At 37.7% G+C, this 25761-nt stretch overlaps 2 protein-coding genes across 2 annotated transcripts in view; both read right to left on the bottom strand.

Annotated features, from left to right (window-relative positions):
- LOC134848760 (WD repeat-containing protein 48-like) overlaps positions 1–25761 on the bottom strand; it is a 391131-nt gene that overhangs the window by 238098 nt on the left and 127272 nt on the right. The gene's annotated exons all lie outside the window — the stretch shown is intronic.
- Positions 2606–22662, bottom strand: LOC134839819 (asparagine synthetase domain-containing protein 1-like). Its single transcript, XM_063855445.1, has 7 exons — positions 22238–22662; positions 21533–21864; positions 20629–20769; positions 20412–20556; positions 6239–6628; positions 5298–5617; positions 2606–2959 (listed from the first exon to the last, which is right to left on the bottom strand). Exons 1-7 carry the CDS (start codon positions 22660–22662, stop codon positions 2676–2678), a joined length of 2037 nt encoding a protein of 678 aa, XP_063711515.1. The 3' UTR covers positions 2606–2675.

Here is a 25761-nt window from a genome sequence, read left to right as displayed (position 1 = left end):
AAGAGGACGAAGAAAAGAGAGATTGCAAAGAGGATTTGTGAAGGAGCCCAGAAGTAAGTCCTGTGGACAAAGTTGCTCATGGGGAAAAAAGTCTAGTACCCGATTGCAATAACCTTTACACGGCGGTTAGAGGATTCAGTGTTTCGTCTTGATGCGAGCAGTTCTTTTGCACTCATTCAACTTATGAAAATTCCGCACACACGGTATCATGTCTATCAAGCTTTTACACTTGTTCCACTATCACAATTATAGTTCCACAATAACACCCGTCTGAATTTTTATGTGGCATCTAAATTTTCGAGGCGCAAGACCTGAATACAAAATTGCACCAACACAGTTTTTGTGTGTGCTATTCAGGACCTGACAAAAGACACAAAATCCAGGCTGCAATTCGCATTAACAATAAAAAATTTGAAAAAACCCAATACTTCAAGACGATATAAAAGTGATGAAAAAACTAACTGGGAAGACTGCTTGATCAGAACCCAACACCTCCTTCTTCATAGTCACAAAATTAAGCACCCCAAAATTATGGAATAATTTCATAATTTCGCATAAGATTGACTTATTAATTAATATTAAGCAGCAATCAATTCGCATCATTTAAGCGAATGAAGCTGATGCTCTTTAAACTACGAACTTAGAAATAAGTTGTGCAAAAAAGGACCTGTAGTTAATTAGCTTGCTTAATTATTCAACGAGATTTCGGAAAACAATGAGCTCAGAGCCTTATGCCATTTGCTTATTTGAGGAAAACATGTCTCCATTTGCACCACCGATGAAGACTAACTTGTAGATTCCTCTTCTCATCATATTCTTCCCTTTCAAAAGCTTTAATTAAAAATCATTTATATGATCAATCTACTAATTTGATTTAATCATAAGATTTTCATGTTCAACTAAATTTTCAAAATTAATCAATATGATTACTAGAAAGTAGTTCAATTTTCGTGCACAAGCTATAAGCTATTTAGAAGTAAAATGTCTATTTAGTTGAGCCAATTACAAAGCAAGGTAGAACATTCTGGTGAAACTCGACATTCAAAGAAGGCTCGCATTTGAACAAATTGCCATCGACATTAATGAAGTCTTTGCATTTCTTCGAGTTTCCTGATTCTGGGATTCGGATCTTAACATTTTGCACATTACCAACAAATCGTCCCATCGACCCTTCGGTTCCCTGGCCCTGTGCATACGGTTCTTTCCTGTCAATCATTCGCTTACCAAACAAAGAAAACTCTTTGGAGAAAACCAGCTTGGAGAAGTTTGCATCGAAGTAAATAATACTTCCTAGATTCGACTTTACGGCTTGTGAATTAAAGGACAAGTCGTTGTTGAGAACCATAAGATCTCTCACGCGGACTTTCTGGTTACTTTTTTTGTCCTCTTCAGAACTATTCGCATTGATTTCGATTTCGACATCAAAGGGTTCCGCATGCTGAATGATTGATTTGCCGAACCCATACATCATTTTCAGTAACATCGGTGCCTTTTTGTCTTCAATCGCTTTTATCATTTCCACTGATATTCCATAAGCTACACATACTGTTCCTAGCATATCGAAAATTTCGGGATTGTCCAAAAACGAAACTCGAAATAGTTGGACTTTTTTGACGTTTCCCATGAGCAAAGCAGCAACAGCTGATTCCACGGTAAAACTCCCATACCACTCTCGAGCCAAACTGTTTCCGGTTCCTGTTGGAATTAATCCAAAAACCGGAAGCTGCAACTGCTCAAGATTCGGTTTACCAGCTTTAGTCCAGAGACCATTCAATACGTCTCGAAGACTACTATCCCCGCCTACAATAATCAAAGCGTCGTATCTGGACAAGTCAATTCGTTCTGCTATCTTCCCGAGACTGTTTTCGCCGTCCTTTTCGGTAATCTGCTGGTCAACAACAATTCCAGCTTTTTCCAAAATAGGCAAAACTTTTTGAGTGAAAGTTTCCATTCCTTTCCCTGCTCCACTAGACGGATTTACAAAGGCGAACATTCTGTTTTTGGAGCGTCTTTTAGATAAATGACAAGTTAAGGCATCTTTAAACTTACTTGTAACAGAAACTTCCTTGAACGAAACCTTGTGAGTTTCAATTCGATGCAACTCATCGTCATAATAACCGAGGGCCAAAGATGCTTTACCATCGCCATCGTCAGAAGCATAGAGTAATTTGCTTAATGAAATTTTCAGATTTTGTTCAACTTGTATTTCACAATCTGATAACTTAACGTGTTCGTATTCATTCGAGTCAGGAAACGACATTTTGAAAGGAAACGAACAGATTTAAAACTAAAAAAAGTTACGTTAAAAACGAAAATTTACTGTATTACACTCGTACAATAGACAAAAAATAAAAGGAATATTGACGTGCTGCTCTATTACTACAATTGAAAATAGTGCAAAGTTCTTTTTTAATTGCAGCGTATCAGACACGTTCACCTGAACTGAAATTCAATATAATGAAGCTTTACCTTCTTCATAAACCCAGAGATAAGACTTGCTGCTGATATCTATCTCACTATTTGAATATCAAACAGCACTTCAGCCTCGCTAAACGTAGACAATTTTCTTTCTTATTCAATTCTAATTTACGGACACGAAATGAAATTCTTTAGAGACAGATTAAATTGAAATAGATATTACTTAGCGTCCTCTTTTGAAACAGTCCGCATTTGTTTCATTTCAGTCTAGAGCAGACATCGGACCCTTTTTCCGACTTGCTCTCTAATTTTGCAATTCTCGATCCGAATTGAATTGCGCGCTTTGCAAATGAAGACACCTCATGTAGTCCCAAATCTTTGGCAACTAATCGTAATAGAGCCTTGTCCCCTGTCTCTCTAGATCCGAGCGGGTTCGTTTTGTACCATGGGGCAAGATTACTGAGAAAAGCTACCAAGTCTTCATCTAAAAAAGGCATCCGTAGTTCTTTCCCATGGTCGGCAATTACCCTATCGTCTCTCCCTAAAATTTAACAGGATTATTTTAAAAAATTTTTCTGACATAAAACGGAAATTTAAAGCATCGTAAAAATGAGTAGCAAAAATCGATACAGTTTTCGCTTTACGCAAAAAAGGAGGTGGAAGGAATTTCACTCTGGTAGAATTTTTTTAATAATCATAATAAATGTTACGCAGAGGCGAAGCGGCGCTCGACATTACTTGCAATACAGCGCAAGCACAGCATTGCAAGCTATCGAATAAAAAGTGAGACAGAAATCAATGTCGAAAAAAAGTGGTTAAAAAAAGTGGTTAAAACTGGTGAAAAAAAAAACAATTTCAGATCCACAGTCGAAACTAAACCACCAGCATTAAGTAAGCTTTTAGTCTCACTTACCGAGTGTTCACAAAGCCGGCAATACTTGGACACTAAATCAAAAACAAAAAATGCCACAAAAAATTGTTGTCATGAAAAAAGTTTAAAAACCCTAAACAAAACCTACAACTTATACACCACAGCCCTCCTGAGTTAAATAAAAATATATTTTAAAAATCAATTTTTGACATTCAAACGACACAAAAGTTTGTCAATTTTAGTATACTTTTACGCACAGGCAAGGCAGCTTCACACCACTTGCTAAACAACAGAAAAACAGAGTCAGCTAGCCGAAAGCCATCAGTCGAAAAGAAAATATGAACACAGAGGCGAAGCGATACACATGAAGAAAGTAGCTAAGTCGGAAAGCAATCGAAAGTGTCGGTAAAACTAGATCGATCAAAATGAATCAGGCTAGTTTTGAAACAATAAGATGCAAATACAATAGAATGTGAAATTAGCGTCGAAAAAAAACTTACCAAGCGGCTACAAAGCCGAAAATACCTCAGCAGAAAAATTTTCAGCCAAAAAAAAACAAGAATTAAAAAGTAGATAAAAAGTAGAATTAAGATTTATAAAAAGTCCTTCACAAAAACACCCAAACATTTTTATTTAATTGTCAAATGAAACAATTAAAAAGCCAGAAAAAATTCAAAAAACTTAAGACAACTGAAAAGTTATTAAGTCCTTTTCACCCTCATAACACAGACACGCACACAAACTTTTTTCGCTTGTCGAAAGGAGCAATATGCGGCCATTTAGTCGATAAAACATAGGCCGAAACCTATCAAGCAAAGCTAAAAAAAATGTGACGAAAAATTCAAAATATAATTTCTATGAAGAATTTAAGCATTTTTTGCGATGCAGGGGTGAGTATAGAAAATTTTTTCCCTTAACACGACTCAAAGCCGATAAATTATAAGCCGAAATCATTTGGGCAGAATAAAGTTCTCAAGCAAAAAAAAAACAACAAAAAAAATCTACGAAGCCAAGGTAAGTATTTTACAAACAGGAGAAATAAAACAGAACACTTAAAGCGTTTACAATGTTAATTGCGAAAACAACAAGAAAATTCCACGATGTGGCAACTAAACCGACAAAACATAAGCAGACAATTAATCAGCCGACAATTTTTTTGAAACAAAAAATTTCATCTAAAAAAAGTCCTATCAGATTCGAACCCTGGACCTTTGCGGTCCCAGGCTTATTCGTTACCTCCAGTCTAAGTGTGTTGTGAACGATAAGAAATTTGATGAACTTGAACTGAACTAATATTTACCATTTCTAATTCTGACCTTTCTGTGAGCAAAGTTATTTACGAGAAAAAAGTCTAGTACCCGATTGCAATACCCTAGCTTATCACAAGAGTAAAAAAAGGCAGAAAAACATCCACTAGAATATCATAAGGTGAGATATCATACTATCTCAAGAAAAATTCAAATCGATACAAACTTATCGCAAAACACAATTGCCAGCATTAAAAAACCTGAACACAATTATCAAGTAATTACTATGCACGTCTTGGGTAGACACGACACCTTGATCGATGACACAAGCCGACACAATTAAAGCCAGAAACCTTAAACGCGAAAAAACTGCAGAAATTCAACAAAATCTTAGATCCTGCACCACCAAAATTTTTAGATATGGTTTTCTTCAAAATTTGAAATGCAGTTATTAAGAAAAGTGCACGGTGAGGGGACATAGCCAAAAAAGCAGATACTTGACAGACTGAAAAACGAGGAAGGGGAAAACAGGTCTTTAAGGGAAAAAATTTACGTAGTAACTTTTGAATTTTGTTGAAAAACTTTAGCCATGTTTCAAAATTAAAATGATCATTACATTGAATCAATTAATATTATGAGATTTAGGACGCTAAGAGGCTAGAAAACAAGGCCATATAAACTGTGCAAAAAATTAATTTAACCATGGGCTAAATTAATTATTAAACTAGGTAATTAATAAACTTTTTGAATTTAATAATTACCCATGTTTCTAGCTCCAATTCTCATCAAGTCTTGCCTCATTTCCTCGTGCATACACTTCCAGCCTCCTTTCTCAAACGCCCCCCTGTGTCTTGAGTATCCCCCCAGTTGCTCGTCCGCCCCGATTCCAGACAAAAGGACAGTTGAGCACGCCCCTTTAGCCGCAAACCACAGGGAGCATCCTATGCTGTCATCTAACACGCTTTCACAAGGATACAAAACTCTGCTGATATACTGTGTTCGTGCATCTTGAAGCTCCGCTTTTGTGATATTTACGAAAATCAGTTTCCATGTTCTGTTCGGGGCTATTTTTTCCAATTCTCTGCAATTACAATAACTATCAATCAGGACAACTTGACCAAATCAGCGAGATGTACACATAGTCGAAGCTGCGCTTCGCGAACACTAGCGAGAATACGACAAAAAGCAGCTATAGAGTTCCAAAAAGTGCAATAAGAAAGAAAAAGTAAAAAAAAAGCCTCTAAATAGTAAAAATTCGGCGACGACTCGGGCCTATTATCTAGAAATTATATGTCTCACGCACTAACCCTTCAGCCACGGAAGCTCACTCCATCTCAAACACTAGCCACAAATAAAAACCGAGAACAGATGCTATGTAATTTCCAATGCTACAGATCGTGGTTATAGCAAAAAGGCTCACAAGTGAACAATTTTATTTGCGAGTTAAGTTGGAAAAAAAGAAGGTTCGTACTAAAACACTAGCTGCTCGCTAGCGTAATGATGAAAATTTTAGGGTAAAACGATTAAAACATATTTTCATATTTTACTTAAACAATTTTTCACCTAATCCATTTTTGCTTATAACATTTCAGCTGTAGAAAGAGCTAATTTGTTAGAGGCGCAAGTCACTTTTGAAGAATCCCATTTTTTAAAACGTCAACCGTTGAAATTGACCCCATGTTACGAAATGACTACGACTAACATCAAAGCCTTCACGCTAGTCTTTCGGTCTGGTGTCTCGAATTGGCCATTCACTTCAAAAGCAACATTAATCAACTCAATCTCGCGCTCCTTGTCGTAGAACTGGTCCATCAATGCGGCAAGCACGGCAGAATCTAAGCCACCACTAAACAAAATTCCACAACGCAGGCTACTGCGAATAGACAAAACTCTTCGTTGTACTGCTTTCTGCAAATATTGGTAAAAACTACAAAGAGTTCGCTTCATTTCATCATCCTCTAGTGATGGGAAACGATCGCATTTGCAGATGTTGTTGCAACATGTAGAATGATTCCACTGTATTGACTCGTCCAAGAAAAAATCTTCGACGAAAACAAAGCGTCTAGTGATCGTCTCTTTGCCAAAAACACTCCTAAATGAAATTTTAAAAAAATATATCCAGCAGACAAAGTCAAGCACAGAAAGAATCATGGAAAATTTTTAACTCCTATTTGCAGATTCTTGGTCACTTCCCAGCAGATGATTTATTAAAGCTAGATATCCTCCTAAAATTGCGATTGCTGTAAAAACAGGCAAAATAACCGGCAACGCAAAATGCAAACTTTTTGAATGTACCTAACAAATAGAGTGCTGATTTAAATTATCCGGACAAAACGAACAAAACTTGAATTTTCAAACACGTTTTTCTCAAATTAGGTTAATATTGGACAAAAAGAGAAGAGAACAAAAGTTGCTTAAAATTTCATCAGAATTAATACGGTGCAATTTTTTCTCCAAAATTCTCAACCAAAATTTTACCCCATAAATGGGTCATTTTGGCTTTTTTCAGTTAATCAAGAATTACGCTGAAACTATTTTGCTGAAACTATTGATGAGAAATATATATCACAAGAAGCCTCTTTCACAGCCCAACAAAATTCTAGAAAGGTTAAATCTCCAAAAATTTGAGTATATTGTTTAAAATTTGTTTTTAAGCAAAGATTTTGGGTTTTATATAGTAAAAATCACGTTTCTTGACTATCATGCAAAAATATTTTCTCTTACAATTTTGGGAGATTTAACCTTTCTAGAAATTTGTTGGGCTGTGTAAGAAGCGTCTTGTGATGTATAATCCTCATCAATTAACAAAGTAGTTTCAGCTTAATTTTTGATTAACTGAAAAAAGCCAAAATGACCCATTTACGGGGTAAAATTTTGGTTGAGAATTTCGGGGAAAAATTGCAACATATTAGTTCTGATGAAATTCTGAGCAATTTTTGTTCTCTTCACATTTTGTTTAATTTTAACCCAAATTGAGAAAAACGTATTTGAAAATTCAAGTTTCGTTCATTTTGTTCGTATAATTTAAATCAGCACTGTACAGTGCTGATTCAAATTAACCGGATAAAACGCGTTAAACTTGAAATTTAAAACGCGTTTTTCTCAAATTGGGTAGAGTTTAGGTGAAAACTTATTAAGACAAAACTTGCTTAAAATTTTAGCAGAATTAATATGGTGTAACTTGTTTCGCAAAATTCGGGACCGAAATTTTACCCCCAAAAAAGGGTAATTTTGGCTTTTCTTAGTTAATCAAACCCTACGCCAAAAAAACCAAGTCGATTACAGACATAATTATATCAGAGTGAGCCCCTTATGTAGCCCAACAAACTTTAAGAAGGGTTTTTTCTTCAAAAAAAATTGCAAAAACAAATAACACCATATTAATTCTGCTAAAATTTTAAGCAAGTTTTGTCTTCATATGTTTTCACCTAAACTCAACCCAATTTGAGAAAAACGCGTTTTAAATTTCAAGTTAAGCTCGTTTTGTCCGGTTATTTTAAATCAGCACTGTATATGGTGCACAACTTTGAATCGATTCCCCAATTTACAGATTTAAAGGCCGCACATAAAAGACTCTCTGAGTTGTCGAGTGTTATTTTTTCTTGCATTACAAACACACACAGAAAAAAACGAATCATAATGAAACCATTTCAATCTTTGATTTAAATTATTGCAATATGAACTGTGGCGTGTTTTGCGCAATTTGTTGGGGAAAAATTATCGGTTTGAACACAAGCTTCGCTATAACACAAGCTTCGCTACTGAAAAACATAGACAATCGAAGATTGGAAAAGAATAATGAACGCAAGTAAACATTGAAAAAACACTGAACAAACATTGACTTTGTTGAAAAAATTGCAACTTTCGAAACACAAAGAAAAAATAGATGTCCTTTAAGCTCTTTGAATTTCTAGTACGATTTACGATAGGCGCTTTTTTGATAGCATTAATCCAACTTGAGAAAATTGGATCAATAGTTAAAGTTTTTATTCCGCTGGGAAATCTTAAAAATAAATTCCACTTTAGAAACTAGAAATCGTTCACGTTTTTTGCGCCATTTCCACGTTCGTATTTGGAGAGTGATATTTACGTCACTTTCAGCAGATGAATTTCAATTGAACTCAAAAGTGCATTTATAGCTAAGTGCATCAATATTTCAAAACTTTTACCTGAAAAAAAATCAGCAAGACCTATATAAGAGTCTTCACTACATTTATTACTCTTAATCATTTGTTCATAAAATTCATTTAAATGGCCCCAGCCTTTTCAGAAATCAGTGGAAACTTATACGAAGGTGAAGTTGCACTAAAGAGACGCTTGAATCGTCTTCTTTCACTCGTCTTCTTTCACACGTATCGTAACACCTCATTGAAACGCTCCTTCTTTTCCTCCATTTCTTCCCCTCACGCAATTTTCAGGCCCCGCAACACTTTGTAAAGAACAAAGTGATATATTTGTCGTCCTGCAACGGCTTGCAAAGATGACATAGTTTGCCTCAATTCAATTTGGAAAGATTTCGAATCGGATTGATTTGCTGCTCACACTACGCAATAGTAACCACAAGTGCTTTGCAAACCATAGGATACACACAAAGATAGCATTGCAAGCTAGCGGCTGACAAAGAAAACGGAAGCCACTAAGTCGAAAAAATGCGAGTGAAATGTCGAGAAATCTATATCTACAAAAATTAGTCTCAATTTAATTCATTTGTCTCAAATGATGTTCAATGTGAAGAATCCTGCGAGCAGTGTTGAAGAACAGCGTTGAAAAAGCAACAGAACCATTCACCGATCGCTAATTTAGCCAAAATTACGTGCATCAACGGCCGTTGAGCCGCAAATAGAAAATAGGCCCTACCCCTACCACTCACAAAGGATAAGAAAACCTTTTGCCCCTTCTAATTAGGCAATATAAGTTGATCACGCCGATTTAACATCAGCCAAAAACCGGAAAAGCGAAAAAAAACTGGAAATTATACAAAATCAGTTGGTAAATTTACAAATTCAATGATAGCACGAAAGCTTAGCTCAGAAGAAAACCATGCTTAGGAAAGTAAGTTAAGGGAAACACAAAGAAAAAATAGATGTCCTTTAAGCTCTTTGAATTTCTAGTACGATTTACGATAGGCGCTTTTTTGATAGCATTAAACCAACTTGAGAAAATTGGATCAATAGTTAAAGTTTTTATTCCGCTGGGAAATCTTAAAAATAAATTCCACTTTAGAAACTAGAAATCGTTCACGTTTTTTGCGCCATTTCCACGTTCGTATTTGGAGAGTGATATTTACGTCACTTTCAGCAGATGAATTTCAATTGAACTCAAAAAGTGCATTTATAGCTAAGTGCATCAATATTTCAAAACTTTTACCTGAAAAAAAAATCAGCAAGACCTATATAAGAGACTTCACTACATTTATTACTCTTAATCATTTGTTCATAAAATTCATTTAAATGGCCCCAGCCTTTTCAGAAATCAGTGGAAACTTATACGAAGGTGAAGTTGCACTAAAGAGACGCTTGAATCGTCTTCTTTCACTCGTCTTCTTTCACACGTATCGTAACACCTCATTGAAACGCTCCTTCTTTTCCTCCATTTCTTCCCCTCACGCAATTTTCAGGCCCCGCAACACTTTGTAAAGAACAAAGTGATATATTTGTCGTCCTGCAACGGCTTGCAAAGATGACATAGTTTGCCTCAATTCAATTTGGAAAGATTTCGAATCGGATTGATTTGCTGCTCACACTACGCAATAGTAACCACAAGTGCTTTGCAAACCATAGGATACACACAAAGATAGCATTGCAAGCTAGCGGCTGACAAAGAAAACGGAAGCCACTAAGTCGAAAAAATGCGAGTGAAATGTCGAGAAATCTATATCTACAAAAATTAGTCTCAATTTAATTCATTTGTCTCAAATGATGTTCAATGTGAAGAATCCTGCGAGCAGTGTTGAAGAACAGCGTTGAAAAAGCAACAGAACCATTCACCGATCGCTAATTTAGCCAAAATTACGTGCATCAACGGCCGTTGAGCCGCAAATAGAAAATAGGCCCTACCCCTACCACTCACAAAGGATAAGAAAACCTTTTGCCCCTTCTAATTAGGCAATATAAGTTGATCACGCCGATTTAACATCAGCCAAAAACCGGAAAAGCGAAAAAAAACTGGAAATTATACAAAATCAGTTGGTAAATTTACAAATTCAATGATAGCACGAAAGCTTAGCTCAGAAGAAAACCATGCTTAGGAAAGTAAGTTAAGAAAAATAGGCAAGCAAACGATATTGTAACCTTGAGCTTTCACAGAAAAAAAATCAATTTTCATATTTCGAAAAAACAATGTCCGGCCGGGACTAGAACAAAACTTTAAAAAGAGTTGTATAAGCTCAAAGGTCTAAATCCCGATTCCATTTCGAAAAAATTGGTACGGCGCGCTTTAATTATCTCAAATTGGGCAAATTTCAATTCCACAAAACTTTGCAACAATGGTCACAGTTGGAACATTTTTTAATTTCGAGCTCAAGGCCATCAATATCTTTCAGATGCAATAAAACATGAAATAGCTTGATTTAATATCAAAACCGAGTGTAATTGGCGCTGAATTATATGCATATACTGCTAACAAAGTGAACACAAAATTCGAACAGACATTTGCGTAACACCAACTAGAATAAGCGAACTCGTTAAGCAAATTATTGAAAAACGATTGCTTGAATAATTTCCGACATTTTTACGCCGCAACAATTCGCATTGACCATCGGAAAGAAATCTAACTAGTAAACTTTGAAAAAACTACAAAAACGAGCCTCAAAAACAAAACTTGGGACTGTGGTCTTTGAACGACAGACACCCTCATCAAAAGTACTTTACTTAATCACTGCTCATAATAAAATGCTCATCATTGGTGGAAGGGAAATGGCCTCGTTTGGCAAAACTTTTGACTTAATAAAACTCAATTATATTATAAAAACCATATTATAAAAACCAATTAAATGAGATAAAAAATGAATACAGTCAACAGAAAGTTTGAGAACTATTAGTAAGCTCAGCGAGCAGCGAATTTATTATATTCTCAAAAAAAATAACAATTTTACACCTGATAATTAAGATATCGACTACAAGGTAAAAAAGGAGGCAGGTGAACACATAAAATCAACACAAAGGCGAAGCAGGTGAACACATAAAATCCTTGATATCTAAACATGACAAAAAAAGCAGACAGAAATTGAGATGAAAACCGCAAAACAAATTTTTTTTTGAATATGTTGAGAAAAACTAGATCTAACAAATTTTCATAGCTTGTCTCATTGTCTTGCACAATGTTCACTTTTGAAAACACATTCCAAACAAGACAATTAAATGTTAAACTTACATCAAAGCAAGGAGTGGTATTAAAGCCGACCATTTTTGAGCAGACAACGGTTGGGCCAAAAAAAAAGTTTTCTAAAAAAACCAAAACCTTCAAATTAAATTGAAACATACAAGACTCACTTTAATTTTTCGAAAAACAAGTTTTTCAACCTAAAAAAAAACTAAATTTCCGTAACACGAGCGTTGCTCAAAGTGTGCAAAATCTTCCAACCAGTTTTTCTCGATGTCGCAAGGAAAACAAAATAAAACACGACCCCTAATACAAAGTTTCTCACCGTTTTCCAGGAGCTTTCGGAACGCTAGAAAAAACATAAACATCAAAACGTCCTTTCTGAGGAAACTAAACTAGGCATAAAACAGCCGAAAACATTCAGTTTCCAAAAAACAGGTCCCGATTGGATTTGAACCAGTACACGGCTTGATCGTCTCAAGCATGGTTGTAACTAATGCGCCAAATGCGCGCTATGCTTCTTGATTTTGAAATTAGAATAAAGCAGGTAAAAGACGTGTATTACTTTCAGGTGCGAATTTTGCGAACTAAGATAGTTACAGGTTATTTACGGGTAGTACCCGGTTGAAACACTTTTGCTAGTCGCAAGGGTAACAAAAAACAAAACACTTTATTTTTTCGCGAAAAAATATTAAGGATAGTCGACTATCAGAAATCTTTAAAAAAACGCATTTTCACTCGACAAGTTTAAGCTAATGAAAAAAATTTAAAACAGGGGAAAAAAATCAGTGACATGCATTATTGAACGTGAATTGAGAACAATAAATACATCTATCAAAACGCTTAGAATGGTAGAAAACATAGCCAACAGACAGTTGGAAAAGAGTAAGAACACAAAGAAACAGAAAAAACTCTTATTTGTTTTGTTTTTAAAGTTTCAACTTTTGAATTTCAAAGAAAAAAATAAACGGCCTTAAAGCTCTATGAAACTCAAAAACAATTTATGATAGACATTTTTTGATAAAATTAACCCGATTTTAGACAATTGGACCAATAGGAAATTTTTAAATTTTTTTATTCCGCTGGGAAATCCGAAAATAGAAGGCGATCACGTTTTCTGACTTTTGCTGTTCGATAGTGAAGTTTGTCTCCTTTTATTAAAGGAAAAGAACTAGACTTACAAATAAGAAAAGAACTGACTAGAAATTAAATCCTTGATATCTAATTATGATAATTTCATGGAAAGGTTTGCTGAGATCCTTTGCTCTCTGAGAAAATTAATTAATGCCCGCTCTTTAAAAAGAAGGGAGGGATCTCATGACTTACATTGGATACATTAAACCTGACATCTATATGATAACTGAAACCTGGCTGAATAATGATATCACCGATTTGTCCTGACCATTGATGGATACAACCTTTTGCGGAGTGACAGAGACTTCGATTCAACTGGTAAAACAGGGGGAGGTGGAGTATGCATGTTTGTGAGAAACGAAATTGTTGCAGAAACCTTTCCTAGCCTAAAAGTGACGGAAGTTTCTATAGCAGAATCTCTCTGAATACGAGTTCAGGTTGCGAATAAGTTTTTGGTTCATGGTTGCGTCTACTACCCGCCGGATTCTAAAGCAGACAAGGTTTTGGCTGACTATTTTTTTTTTATTTTTTTTTTATTTGCCCCCGGCCTGCTCAGTGCAGTACCAACCGTGGGGGAGGGGGAGATGTCATCCATTTTGCCGCAGCCGGTCCCACCTTGAGGAGGCGGATGACACTGGGACCCCTCCAGCCATGACCGAAGCGGAATTCGAACGCATGACCCTCGTGTTAAGAGAGATGTGCCTAACCAGGCTGACTATCTAATCTAGATGGCTGACTATCTAATCAATGTGCGTGAACGAAAGCTTATCGAACATCCTTATTCTCATGTTCTCATTGCCGGAGATTTCAATATAATTGACGATACTCTCCTAGAGAATTTCTCCGATTTAGAAAAACTTCCAACACCTGCGACAAGAAACAATAATACCTTGGATAAAAATTTTTGTACAAGCAAGGAAGGCTACTAGAACCCTGTACTACTTCAAACCCATTTGACTACAGATCATCTGGCGCTGTTCTGCAAGCCCTCAAGAACCTACAACGAAAGTCACCGTAAGCAACACAGAGAGAATCCGTTTTGGTTTAAACTTAGACTCCATCAGAATAAAGGAAAAAAATAGGCTTCGACAACATAGATAAAGCCTCCTACGATCTCCAAACGCTTCTCCTTGGTCTTTTGGACAAGTACTGACCACTCAAAACAGTCAAAATAAGCAGCAATGATCCAACCTTCATGACAACTTATCTCAAGAGACTGTTGCGCAAAAAAATACAAACTAAGAACAAAACAAAGAGAATTCATCACTGGAAGCTGAGATACAAAAGAAAAAACAAATCAACCTGACTAGAAGTAAAAAAAAAAAAGGGACGGCTTCTAGGGAAAGTAACGGTATCCTTCAAGCTCTCGAACATTGTGCCTGTTGCTAAATGCTCAAACCTTTCAACGAGTTCAGGCCAATCTCAATCACATCAGTGGTGTCCAGACTATTTGAGCGTATCATTCTGAAAAAATACCTCGAACAATTTACAACGATTGGTTACCTTCAAATCAACATGGGTTTAGAAAAGGGTGTTCTAGTTTCGATGAACAAGGATATGATTACACCAGAATTATGCCTATAGACTTCAGCAAGGCTTCTGATCGAGCTCAGCATGTAACTTGCATGGGAAATCTGGGTCTCATAGAACCTGCCATCAATCCATATGCCATCAACTGGATAGCTGATTTCCTTAAAAATCGTCAGTTCTTCACAGAACATTGCTACATGAGATTTGAATTAAGAAGAGCATATTGATTGTATAACTAAATTAGCAGATGATAGCAACATTGTCCTACCTGGAACTCAAAATGGAGATCACCTCGATCAGGCCTTGTGAATCTCTCTGAGATTGGTGCAGAACTAATGACTTTATTATCAATGAAGGAAAGTCAAAAGTCATGACCATATATAATAGAAATAACAATATACCGCCCGTGTTCCATCCAGACCTACAAGTTGTCGATGAAATGAAAGTATTGAGACTAGTATTGGATGAAAATTTATCTTTTTCAGACTATATATTGAAACTTTGCAGAAAAGAGACAAGTTTGTGCTTTCTGCTCTTCAGACTAAAATGCTTAGGGTTCCATCAGACTAAAATGCTTAGGGTTCCATCAGACTAAAATGCTTAGGGTTCCTTGCTTAGGGTATCAACTGGATAGCTGACTTCCTTAAAAATCGTCAGTTCTTCACAGAACATTGCTACATGGGATTTAAATTAAGAAGAGCATATTGGTTGTATAACTAAATTTGCAGATGATAGCAACATTCTCCTATCTAGAACTCAAAAGGAGATCACCTCGATCAGGCCTAGTTAATCTCTCTGAGATTGGTGCAGAACTAATGACTTTATTATCAATGAAGGAAAGTCAAAAGTCATGACCATATAATTTAGAAAAACAATATACCGCCGTGGTCCATCCAGACCTACAATTTGTCGATGAAATGAAAGTATTGAGATTAGTATTGGAAAATTTATTTTTTTCAGACTATATATTGAAACTTTGCAGAAAAGAGACAAGTTTGTGCTTGCTGCTCTTCAGACTAAAATGCTTAGGGTTCCATCAGACTAAAATGCTTAGGGTTCCATCAGACTAAAATGCTTAGGGTTCCTTTCTTAGGGTATCAACTGGATAGCTGACTTCCTTAAAAATTGTCAGTTCTTCACAGAACATTGCTACATGGGAATTGAATTAAGAAGAGCATATTGGTTGTATAAGTAAATTTGCAGATGATAGCAACATTGTCCTACCTGGAACTCAAAATGGAGATCACCTCGATCAGGCCTTGTGAATCTCTCTGAGATTGGTGCAGAACTAATGACTTTATTATCAATGAAGGAAAGTCAAAAGTCATGACCATTTAAATTAGAAATAACAATATACCGCCCGTGTTCCATCCAGACCTACAAGTTGTCGATGAAATGAAAGTATTGAGACTAGTATTGGATGAAAATTTATCTTTTTCAGACTATATATTGAAACTTTGCAGAAAAGAGACAAGTTTGTGCTTTCTGCTCTTCAGACTAAAATGCTTAGGGTTCCATCAGACTAAAATGCTTAGGGTTCCTTGCTTAGGGTATCAACTGGATAGCTGACTTCCTTAAAAATCGTCAGTTCTTCACAGAACATTGCTACATGGGATTTCAATTAAGAAGAGCATATTGGTTGTATAACTAAATTTGCAGATGATAGCAACATTGTCCTATCTAGAACTCAAAAGGAGATCACCTCGATCAGGCCTAGTTAATCTCTCTGAGATTGGCGCAGAACTAATGACTTTATTATCAATGAAGGAAAGTCAAAAGTCATGACCATATAATTTAGAAAGAACAATATTCCGCCCGTGGTCCATCTAGACCTACAATTTGTCGATGAAATGAAAGTATTGAGATTAGTATTGGATGAAAATTTATCTTTTTCAGACTATATATTGAAACTTTGCAGAAAAGAGACAAGTTTGTGCTTTCTGCTCTTCAGACTAAAATGCTTAGGGTTCCATCAGACTAAAATGCTTAGGGTTCCATCAGACTAAAATGCTTAGGGTTCCTTGCTTAGGGTATCAATTGGATAGCTGACTTCCTTAAAAATCGTCAGTTCTTCACAGAACATTGCTACATGGGATTTCAATTAAGAAGAGCATATTGGTTGTATAACTAAATTTGCAGATGATAGCAACATTGTCCTATCTAGAACTCAAAAGGAGATCACCTCGATCAGGCCTAGTTAATCTCTCTGAGATTGGTGCAGAACTAATGACTTTATTATCAATGAAAGAAAGTCAAAAGTCATGACCATATAATTTAGAAAGAACAAAATACCGCCCGTGGTCCATCCAGACCTACAATTTGTCGATGGAATGAAAGTATTGAGATTAGTATTGGATGAAAATTTATCTTTTTCAGACTTTATATTGAAACTTTGCAGAAAAGAGACAAGTTTGTGCTTGCTGCTCTTCAGACTAAAATGCTTAGAGTTCCATCAGACTAAAATGCTTAGGGTTCCTTTCTTAGGGTATCAACTGGATACTGACTTCCTTAAAAATTGTCAGTTCTTCACAGAACATTGCTACATGGGATTTGAATTAAGAAGAGCATATTGGTTGTATAACTAAATTTGCAGATGATAGTAACATTGTCCTACCTGGAACTCAAAATGGAGATCACCTCGATCAGGCCTTGTTAATCTCTCTGAGATTGGTGCAGAACTAATGACTTTATTATCAATGAAGGAAAGTCAAAAGTCATGACCATATAATTTAGAAAGAACAAAATACCGCCCGTGGTCCATCCAGACCTACAATTTGTCGATGGAATGAAAGTATTGAGATTAGTATTGGATGAAAATTTATCTTTTTCAGACTTTATATTGAAACTTTGCAGAAAAGAGACAAGTTTGTGCTTGCTGCTCTTCAGACTAAAATGCTTAGAGTTCCATCAGACTAAAATGCTTAGGGTTCCTTTCTTAGGGTATCAACTGGATACTGACTTCCTTAAAAATCGTCAGTTCTTCACAGAACATTGCTACATGGGATTTGAATTAAGAAGAGCATATTGGTTGTATAACTAAATTTGCAGATGATAGTAACATTGTCCTACCTGGAACTCAAAATGGAGATCACCTCGATCAGGCCTTGTTAATCTCTCTGAGATTGGTGCAGAACTAATGACTTTATTATCAATGAAAGAAAGTCAAAAGTCATGACCATATAATTTAGAAAGAACAAAATACCGCCCGTGGTCCATCCAGACCTACAATTTGTCGATGGAATGAAAGTATTGAGATTAGTATTGGATGAAAATTTATCTTTTTCAGACTTTATATTGAAACTTTGCAGAAAAGAGACAAGTTTGTGCTTGCTGCTCTTCAGACTAAAATGCTTAGAGTTCCATCAGACTAAAATGCTTAGGGTTCCTTTCTTAGGGTATCAACTGGATACTGACTTCCTTAAAAATCGTCAGTTCTTCACAGAACATTGCTACATGGGATTTGAATTAAGAAGAGCATATTGGTTGTATAACTAAATTTGCAGATGATAGTAACATTGTCCTACCTGGAACTCAAAATGGAGATCACCTCGATCAGGCCTTGTTAATCTCTCTGAGATTGGTGCAGAACTAATGACTTTATTATCAATGAAGGAAAGTCAAAAGTCATGACCATATAAATTAGAAATAACAATATACCGCCCGTGTTCCATCCAGACCTACAAGTTGTCGATGAAATGAAAGTATTGAGATTAGTATTGGATGAAAATTTATCTTTTTCAGACTATATATTGAAACTTTGCAGGAAAAAGACAAGTTTGTGCTTTCTGCTCTTCAGACTAAAATGCTTAGAGTTCCATCAGACTAAAATGCTTAGGGTTCCTTTCTTAGGGTATCAACTGGATACTGACTTCCTTAAAAATCGTCAGTTCTTCACAGAACATTGCTACATGGGATTTGAATTAAGAAGAGCATATTGGTTGTATAACTAAATTTGCAGATGATAGTAACATTGTCCTACCTGGAACTCAAAATGGAGATCACCTCGATCAGGCCTTGTTAATCTCTCTGAGATTGGTGCAGAACTAATGACTTTATTATCAATGAAAGAAAGTCAAAAGTCATGACCATATAATTTAGAAAGAACAAAATACCGCCCGTGGTCCATCCAGACCTACAATTTGTCGATGGAATGAAAGTATTGAGATTAGTATTGGATGAAAATTTATCTTTTTCAGACTTTATATTGAAACTTTGCAGAAAAGAGACAAGTTTGTGCTTGCTGCTCTTCAGACTAAAATGCTTAGAGTTCCATCAGACTAAAATGCTTAGGGTTCCTTTCTTAGGGTATCAACTGGATACTGACTTCCTTAAAAATCGTCAGTTCTTCACAGAACATTGCTACATGGGATTTGAATTAAGAAGAGCATATTGGTTGTATAACTAAATTTGCAGATGATAGTAACATTGTCCTACCTGGAACTCAAAATGGAGATCACCTCGATCAGGCCTTGTTAATCTCTCTGAGATTGGTGCAGAACTAATGACTTTATTATCAATGAAGGAAAGTCAAAAGTCATGACCATATAAATTAGAAATAACAATATACCGCCCGTGTTCCATCCAGACCTACAAGTTGTCGATGAAATGAAAGTATTGAGATTAGTATTGGATGAAAATTTATCTTTTTCAGACTATATATTGAAACTTTGCAGGAAAAAGACAAGTTTGTGCTTTCTGCTCTTCAGACTAAAATGCTTAGAGTTCCATCAGACTAAAATGCTTAGGGTTCCTTTCTTAGGGTATCAACTGGATAGCTGACTTCCTTAAAAATCGTCAGTTCTTCACAGAACATTGCTACATGGGATTTCAATTAAGAGTATATTGGTTGTAGAACTAAATTTGCAGATGATAGCAACATTTTCCTACCTGGAACTCAAAATGGAGATCACCTCGATCAGGCCTTGTTAATCTCTCTGAGATTGGTGCAGAACTAATGACTTTATTATCAATGAAGGAAAGTCAAAAGTCATGACCATATAATTTAGAAATAACAATATACCGCCCGTGGTCCATCCACACCTACAAGTTGTCGATGAAATGAAAGTATTGAGACTACTATTGGATGCAAATTTTTTTTTTCACCTTATATATATTGAAACTTTGCAGGAAAGAGACAAGTTTTTGCTTTCTGCTCTTCAGACTAAAATGCTTAGGGTTCCCGAGACATGAAATATCGAATCTGTATGTAACACTCATCGCTAGCAACTTCAGATTTTGCATCAGAGTCTATGCATCGGCCACAAGTAATACCATTGCTCAGATAGACAAAATCAATTGATGGCCAGAAGTTTAGGTATAATCGATCACGTCACTCCAATCATAGAAATGAACGAAAAGAATGATATTCTTTTACTTGAACGTACCAAACACCCTAATCATATCCTGCACTCTCTCCTTCCTCCCCGTCAAGCCTATTCAACAGATTCTCTTCGACCCCGGAATGTTACCTGCAGAACTAAACTAGAACAAAATTTGCGTATCTTCCCAGCACGTGCCCTTAGACAATACGGAAGATAGTAATCTTCCTTGTAAACTCTGTTTGTTTGTTTGTTTTTCGAGAATTAATTCAAACTTTCTTTCTTTCTTTCTCAGTCGATGTGAAAACTTTGTTTGAAATCCAAGTAAATATCGAGCAACGATGTCTTCGAAAGCTCATTTCAGATTAAAAGCTAAATTTGATTCATGAGTGCCTTTTATTGCGCGTCCCATCGAGATTCTTAGTTTACAGATATAAACCGTGATGTACAAATATTTGACCAAACAAAAAAGAAAATTCCACAGAAAATTTAAGCAAACATGATGAATAGCCCAGGGATACATGAATTAATAAATGAATTAATTAAAATTTTCTTTCAAACAAACTTACTGACTGAATTTGGTTCCAAGATTCGCTGAAGTTTGAAGCTGCTATATTAAATGAGGAATTGTATGGGTAAAACTGTAACGAATATCCGTCAATGAGTTGAAGTCCGAAAATGCCTTCACACGGCACTTCAAAGCCTTTAGAATTGCCATCTGAAAGTTTTACAGCTTTTTAAACCAAATTCTTTCACGCTAATATTCTCAGACAATGCAAAATCTTTTCACCACAAGTCGATGTCAATCTGAAGTCCTTGGAGCTTTCTGTACATTCAAAAATCAAGCTCCGACGGCCAAAAATGTCTCTTCCAAACCACACAATTTGTTTATCAACTTCCAAGAAAATGAACGCAAATTCTCCTTTCAGATCTAAAAAAAATATCCACATTTTCTACAAAAACTCGGTTTTTATATTTTCTGGTGCAATTAAGAACAATTGTAGTTGGAAAAGAGTAATGAGCGCAATGAAACTGAAACAAAGACTGACATGTTTTTTTTTTTTTCAAAAATCTAAAACTTTTGAATTTCGAAGAAAAAAAAATAGATGGCCTTAAAGCTCTTTGAATTTGTAGAAAAAATTATGATGGACACTTGTTTTTAAATTAACCCAATTTGAGAAAACTGGATCAATAGGCAAAATTTCACTAGGATATCTGATAATTAATTTCCATTTTCGAAATTAAAAGTCGATCACGTTTTTCGGGACTTACATTTTTGCTTTTCGAAAGTGGATTTTTCCTTCCTTTCAACAAGGGAAATAAACTTAACTTAAGAAAAAATCACAAGTCAAACCGCGAAAAATCAAATAAATTTTAGGACTTTTTCCTAAATAAGAGATAAGAGTCCTCACTACGTTCATTACTCCTAATAGAAAGTCTTCTCGAAACTGAATTAAAGTGTAATAGAAAACACGGGAGTTCCATTTTTGTAAATTTCGCGATTCGGTGCCGAATAAAAAAAACATCAAATGAGTAGAAAAGGGACGCAAGGAGGATGGCCCAATTAGATGCAGAAAACAGTCAGTGAGAAGTAATTCAACTAATTGTTTGATGTGGGGAAACTTTTTCACAATTCGCTTTCACAGGAACCCTCTAGTTGTACCAATAATATCAACCAAATGGGGAAAACATACTTTTGCAGGTTGCCAAAACATCAGAATCAACACCATCTGTCAAGAGACTGAAAAAACGATCGGTATCACTTTCTGAAAAACGATCATCATCATACAGCTCCCCACAGAATAGAAGCGTATTTTTCGATCCATTAATATCTGTCAAAGGTTGGTGCACCAAAGTTTCTCCGCGAATATGAAGAACACAGGCGCACAACATTACACTTGAACTCGAAAAGACAGTTGAGACATAATCTATCGAATCAGGTCCTCGTCTCTGAAGCACACTCTTATCAAAGTCTGGAGCACTTGAGCACTGAACGGATATGCTGCAAAATATCCCGCACATAAATCTGAAACATCGTTTTCGTTCAGAATTAACTGCCGGCTACCAATTGTAGTATTTAAAAACTAAGCCGACAGACAACTGGCAAAGCGTCAATGAATGTAATATTCGCCCAAATACTACACGGTGACGGAGCGTAGAAAAAGAACCTATAGACGACTGGCCGGCGTCAGTTACCTAAATTCTACTCGTTTTTCACCCTCTCGACCTAGCCAGTTGATTTTCTGGTCTGTTTCGGGCAAGGTAAAAAGTTACCACTTTCAGGCCATCAGTCACAAGTTCAAATTCACAAGTTCAATTATGGTCTATAGGCTTCGGCCTCTATCGACCAGCTCTTTCGTCGACGTCCATTTCGTCATTCCAAAAACGATGCGTCGTACATTTCGGACCATAGTATGTCAAGTCTTGCTTTGACTATGTTGACGTTCTCGCTCGATATTATTCTTTCAGGCAATGAGTTCCAGTCGTTAATGGCTGCGATAATGAAGAAGTTTTGTCTTGCTGTTGTTTTGGTTTTCTTCGTAAAAATTTTGTACGGGTTTCCTCGGGTGTCTCTTTCATTGATCGTAAGCAGTCCTTCCGTTGCTGCGGCATCGTACATTCCATTCAAAATTTTGAAGACTTCTATCATTCTTCCGCGCTTCCTTCTATACTCCAGCGTTGGCAGTTTCAGAGCTTTCAGTCTTTCCGGGTAACTAAGTTCTTGTATGTTTGCGACCAGTCTTGTCGCCCGCCGTTGAACGTTCTCAATCATGATCTTGTCCTTTTTCAGGTATGGGTTCCAACACTGATTTGCGTATTCCATGGAGACCTATTCGTACAAGTGTGCTGCCGGACTGAAGACGTTGCTTGTGGAGTACCTGCTGATGCAAAATCGATTCTTAACGGGCGAGGAAAGAAACCCCAAGACGATAGAAGAGTTGAGAGAGGCGAATGGGGGCATACCTTTCAGACTGACTTGTGTTTGGCCTTGAGATCTGACCCAGTCGGGATGATCAGAGGCTTGGGGGAATTGGTGACCTGCGTCTACGGGTCAGCAGTGACATATGCATTCCCAGATCCACTCGTGGTGGCGTATCGAGACTCGGTGGTGCATGTGAGCCTGAGCAGTATTCTAGATGGGTCGGCACTCAACTGGTGCAGACAAGAAGACTTGAGAGCGCAGATGAGTGAGACGGTGTTTTTTGGAAATGTCAAGGATCCCGAGCTAGTGTTGTGCACTTTCAGGGGACAACTGCAGTGCTGAATGGGAGGAAAACGTGAGGGTCCCATCGAGGTCTATCCCAAGTTTTGGAACCTGAATCCAGTGACGAGGGACAAGAGGGTTGTCTTGAGAATCCCGGCGTGGTCGAGGAGTTTCGAATTCACGAAAAAGGAATTGGAAACGATACTAGAGCGGGATGTGCTACCGCTGCCGTTCCCGAGTTCCCGACGGTGAGAAGAATTACCCTGGGAATGAACAGCCCCCTGGTAGTCCCTTCCCTGCACGCGAGAGCCACGGTAGAAAGACAACAGAGAGAATTCACAAATGGCTGGGATCCTTTGTTCATTAGATACTCGGCAGTGATGTATTTCCACAAGTGTGAGATTAAGATAAATTAGTGGACTACACAAGCAAAAAAGATGCGAGGCTCGATGCCCCCGAAGTTTGAGGTCCGAGATGTCTTGAGAACACTTGAGGAGGCTGGACTCGAGAACAAGCTGCCAATTTATGACGATGGAAGATGATCGTGGTGGAGGGTAAAATGGCTCTGAGTAACGATATGAAGTTTGCCACCAGAAAGTACCGAGCGCCTTATGGTCTGGAGGATTTGGGGTTGAGGCAAGAAGGGAAAATGCTGTATGCGGCAGGACCCCTGTATGTATCCCTCACTGAGTATAAGACAACAGATCCGACGACACCTTCACCCCTCTCTATGGGAACCCCAGGAGACAGAAGGAGCCTTCCAGTGGAAAACAGATTCACTGCCGCGCTAGAGAGGGACCAGCCGAAATCAGGAGAGGGGGAGAGCATGGACGAAAACCTCAGCGAAGCTGGAGACGAAATGGAGGTGGAGAATACGCCAGACGGAGGGTCAACGAACAGAGAGTTTAGCCCCGGCACCACACGGGAGCTACTACAAGAACTAAGTGGGGACGACTGGGCAAACACGGGCACCCCACCTTTGGGATCTCCCCGGAAGAATCTTGAGCTGCTACTAACGAGTGAACCATCCAACATGGGTATGGTGCTCCTAACCGATCAAGCAAGGGAGGAGAATACCTTTGAAAGCAACAAAGACATGTTCTTGAGCATGTTGGACGAGGAGGCGTGGCGAAGTTTTCTGGACGAGTTTAACCAGAGGGTGGAAGACAAGGTGTGTGGAGTAGATGACTTTAAGGAAGAGCTGTGGAGCACGGTAGTGAAGTTTGGAGAGCCACTCCTGATCGGCACTGGACTGGACGAGAATGGGAGGAAAGGGCTGCTCGAGAAGATGATTTGTCTAAGGAAGCAGAAGCAGGACGCCGGGGCTAAACCATGTAAGGATAGCTCTACTCTAAACAAAAAAACTGATGATAAAAATGTGTCGAGGTAGATGATAAAAATAAGAATAGTAATATGATTAAAAATGCTAATATTCTTAATGCTAGAGAAGGGGGAGGCAAGAGTCGGAAAAGAGGGACCTGGACAAGGACGTTGAGTCAGTGACGGTGGTGACAACGCCCCCGAGTAAGGGAATAAGGTCTTGATAAAGAAAACGGGAGGCAGAGGATGCGAGTCCTTCGGCGGATGCGGTTTCAGAGAAAAATCTAAAAGAGACAGCTCCCCTGATTCTAGCGCGAGGGAAAACAGTGGCCTACAAGAGCTGCTCAGCACCCAGGAGGCTAACCGAAGTGCTGCGGGAAATGGAAGCCTCGACGAGTTCGGGAACAGAGGATGACTTCAAACCCCAGAAGACAAACGTGAAGAGGGCTTCGACGAGTGGACAAACGTGGAAATGGACATCCACAAGGAGTGGCTTTCGACGCAACACCAGGCCATTGGGAAGCAATTAACGTGCGATCCTCTCGAGAGAAATGCGACGAGAAATACCGCTCGGCCTTGGTGGATAGCTCTGGAGACCACGAAAGAATTGGAGAGTTGCATGAATGAGCTTGATCGCGGGGTGTCCCGCAAACGGCGACTTTGGGCTACCCTAGAGTTGGGAAACCAGTTGGGGCGGTCTTGGGAGAACCTTCTACTTGAGTACTTTGAAGATGGGATGAGAGCACCATCATCAGCATTGACATTGATGGCAAATCCTTTTGTCCGAACGGCAGGACAGTTGATGTTCACGTGGAGTTTTGCGGGAGTGGCGTTAGAGGCGTTGACACCGCACGACAAACTTAAAAGGGCGAAAAGAGTCTTCAGGTGTAACAAAAACTGGTGCAACATATTGCTCGAGACAACTCGGGATTAAGCCTAGCGAGAAGAAAATATGCCACTTGTTTCTTGAGATGGATCATGTCGGTGATAACCGACACTACTGTGCAAGTGTGCCATCAAAAAGCAAAGGGAATTAAAACCATGGAAAGGAGAGTCTCCACTGTTATCCTGAACGTATACCAGAGAAATGGAATCGAAAAAGAAGAGAGCTCAAAGCAGTCTCTAGAGAGCCATGGGAAACTTGATGAAATACGAAGAATCTACAACAAGGAATTCGAGGAGGGGCATGACGTACATCAAGAATATGCGAAACCCACAAAACGTGGAGAATATCAATATGTGCCTGGAGTGATGGGAATAGCTTACAACCCTTTCTTGGATTCGGAGGCCGGAAACGCCTACATGAGTTTTGAGGTGGCGGAACTGTTGAAGTTCTGGACGGAGACAATCATCGAGACCGATCCGACGGAGAGGGAAAGCCCAAGCCTAGGTCTGTTA

This window comes from Symsagittifera roscoffensis, chromosome 1 (assembly GCF_963678635.1).
Source record: "Symsagittifera roscoffensis chromosome 1, txSymRosc1.1, whole genome shotgun sequence".
NCBI lineage: Eukaryota > Metazoa > Xenacoelomorpha > Acoela > Convolutidae > Symsagittifera > Symsagittifera roscoffensis.
This window is presented reverse-complemented; position numbering and strand designations above follow the sequence as displayed.

What these genes read in the sequence shown, in the direction of transcription:
- LOC134839819 (XM_063855445.1), bottom strand. Translation starts at nt 22,662, where the DNA reads ATGGAATACGCAAATCAGTGTTGGAACCCATACCTGAAAAAGGACAAG. An exon ending in GACATACTATGGTCCGAAAT is followed by an intron (nt 21,865 to 22,237) that starts GTACGACGCATC and finishes ACGATGTTTCAG; the next exon opens with ATTTATGTGCGGGATATTTT. An exon ending in TGTTTTGGCAACCTGCAAAA is followed by an intron (nt 20,770 to 21,532) that starts GTATGTTTTCCC and finishes TATTTTTTTTAG; the next exon opens with ATCTGAAAGGAGAATTTGCG.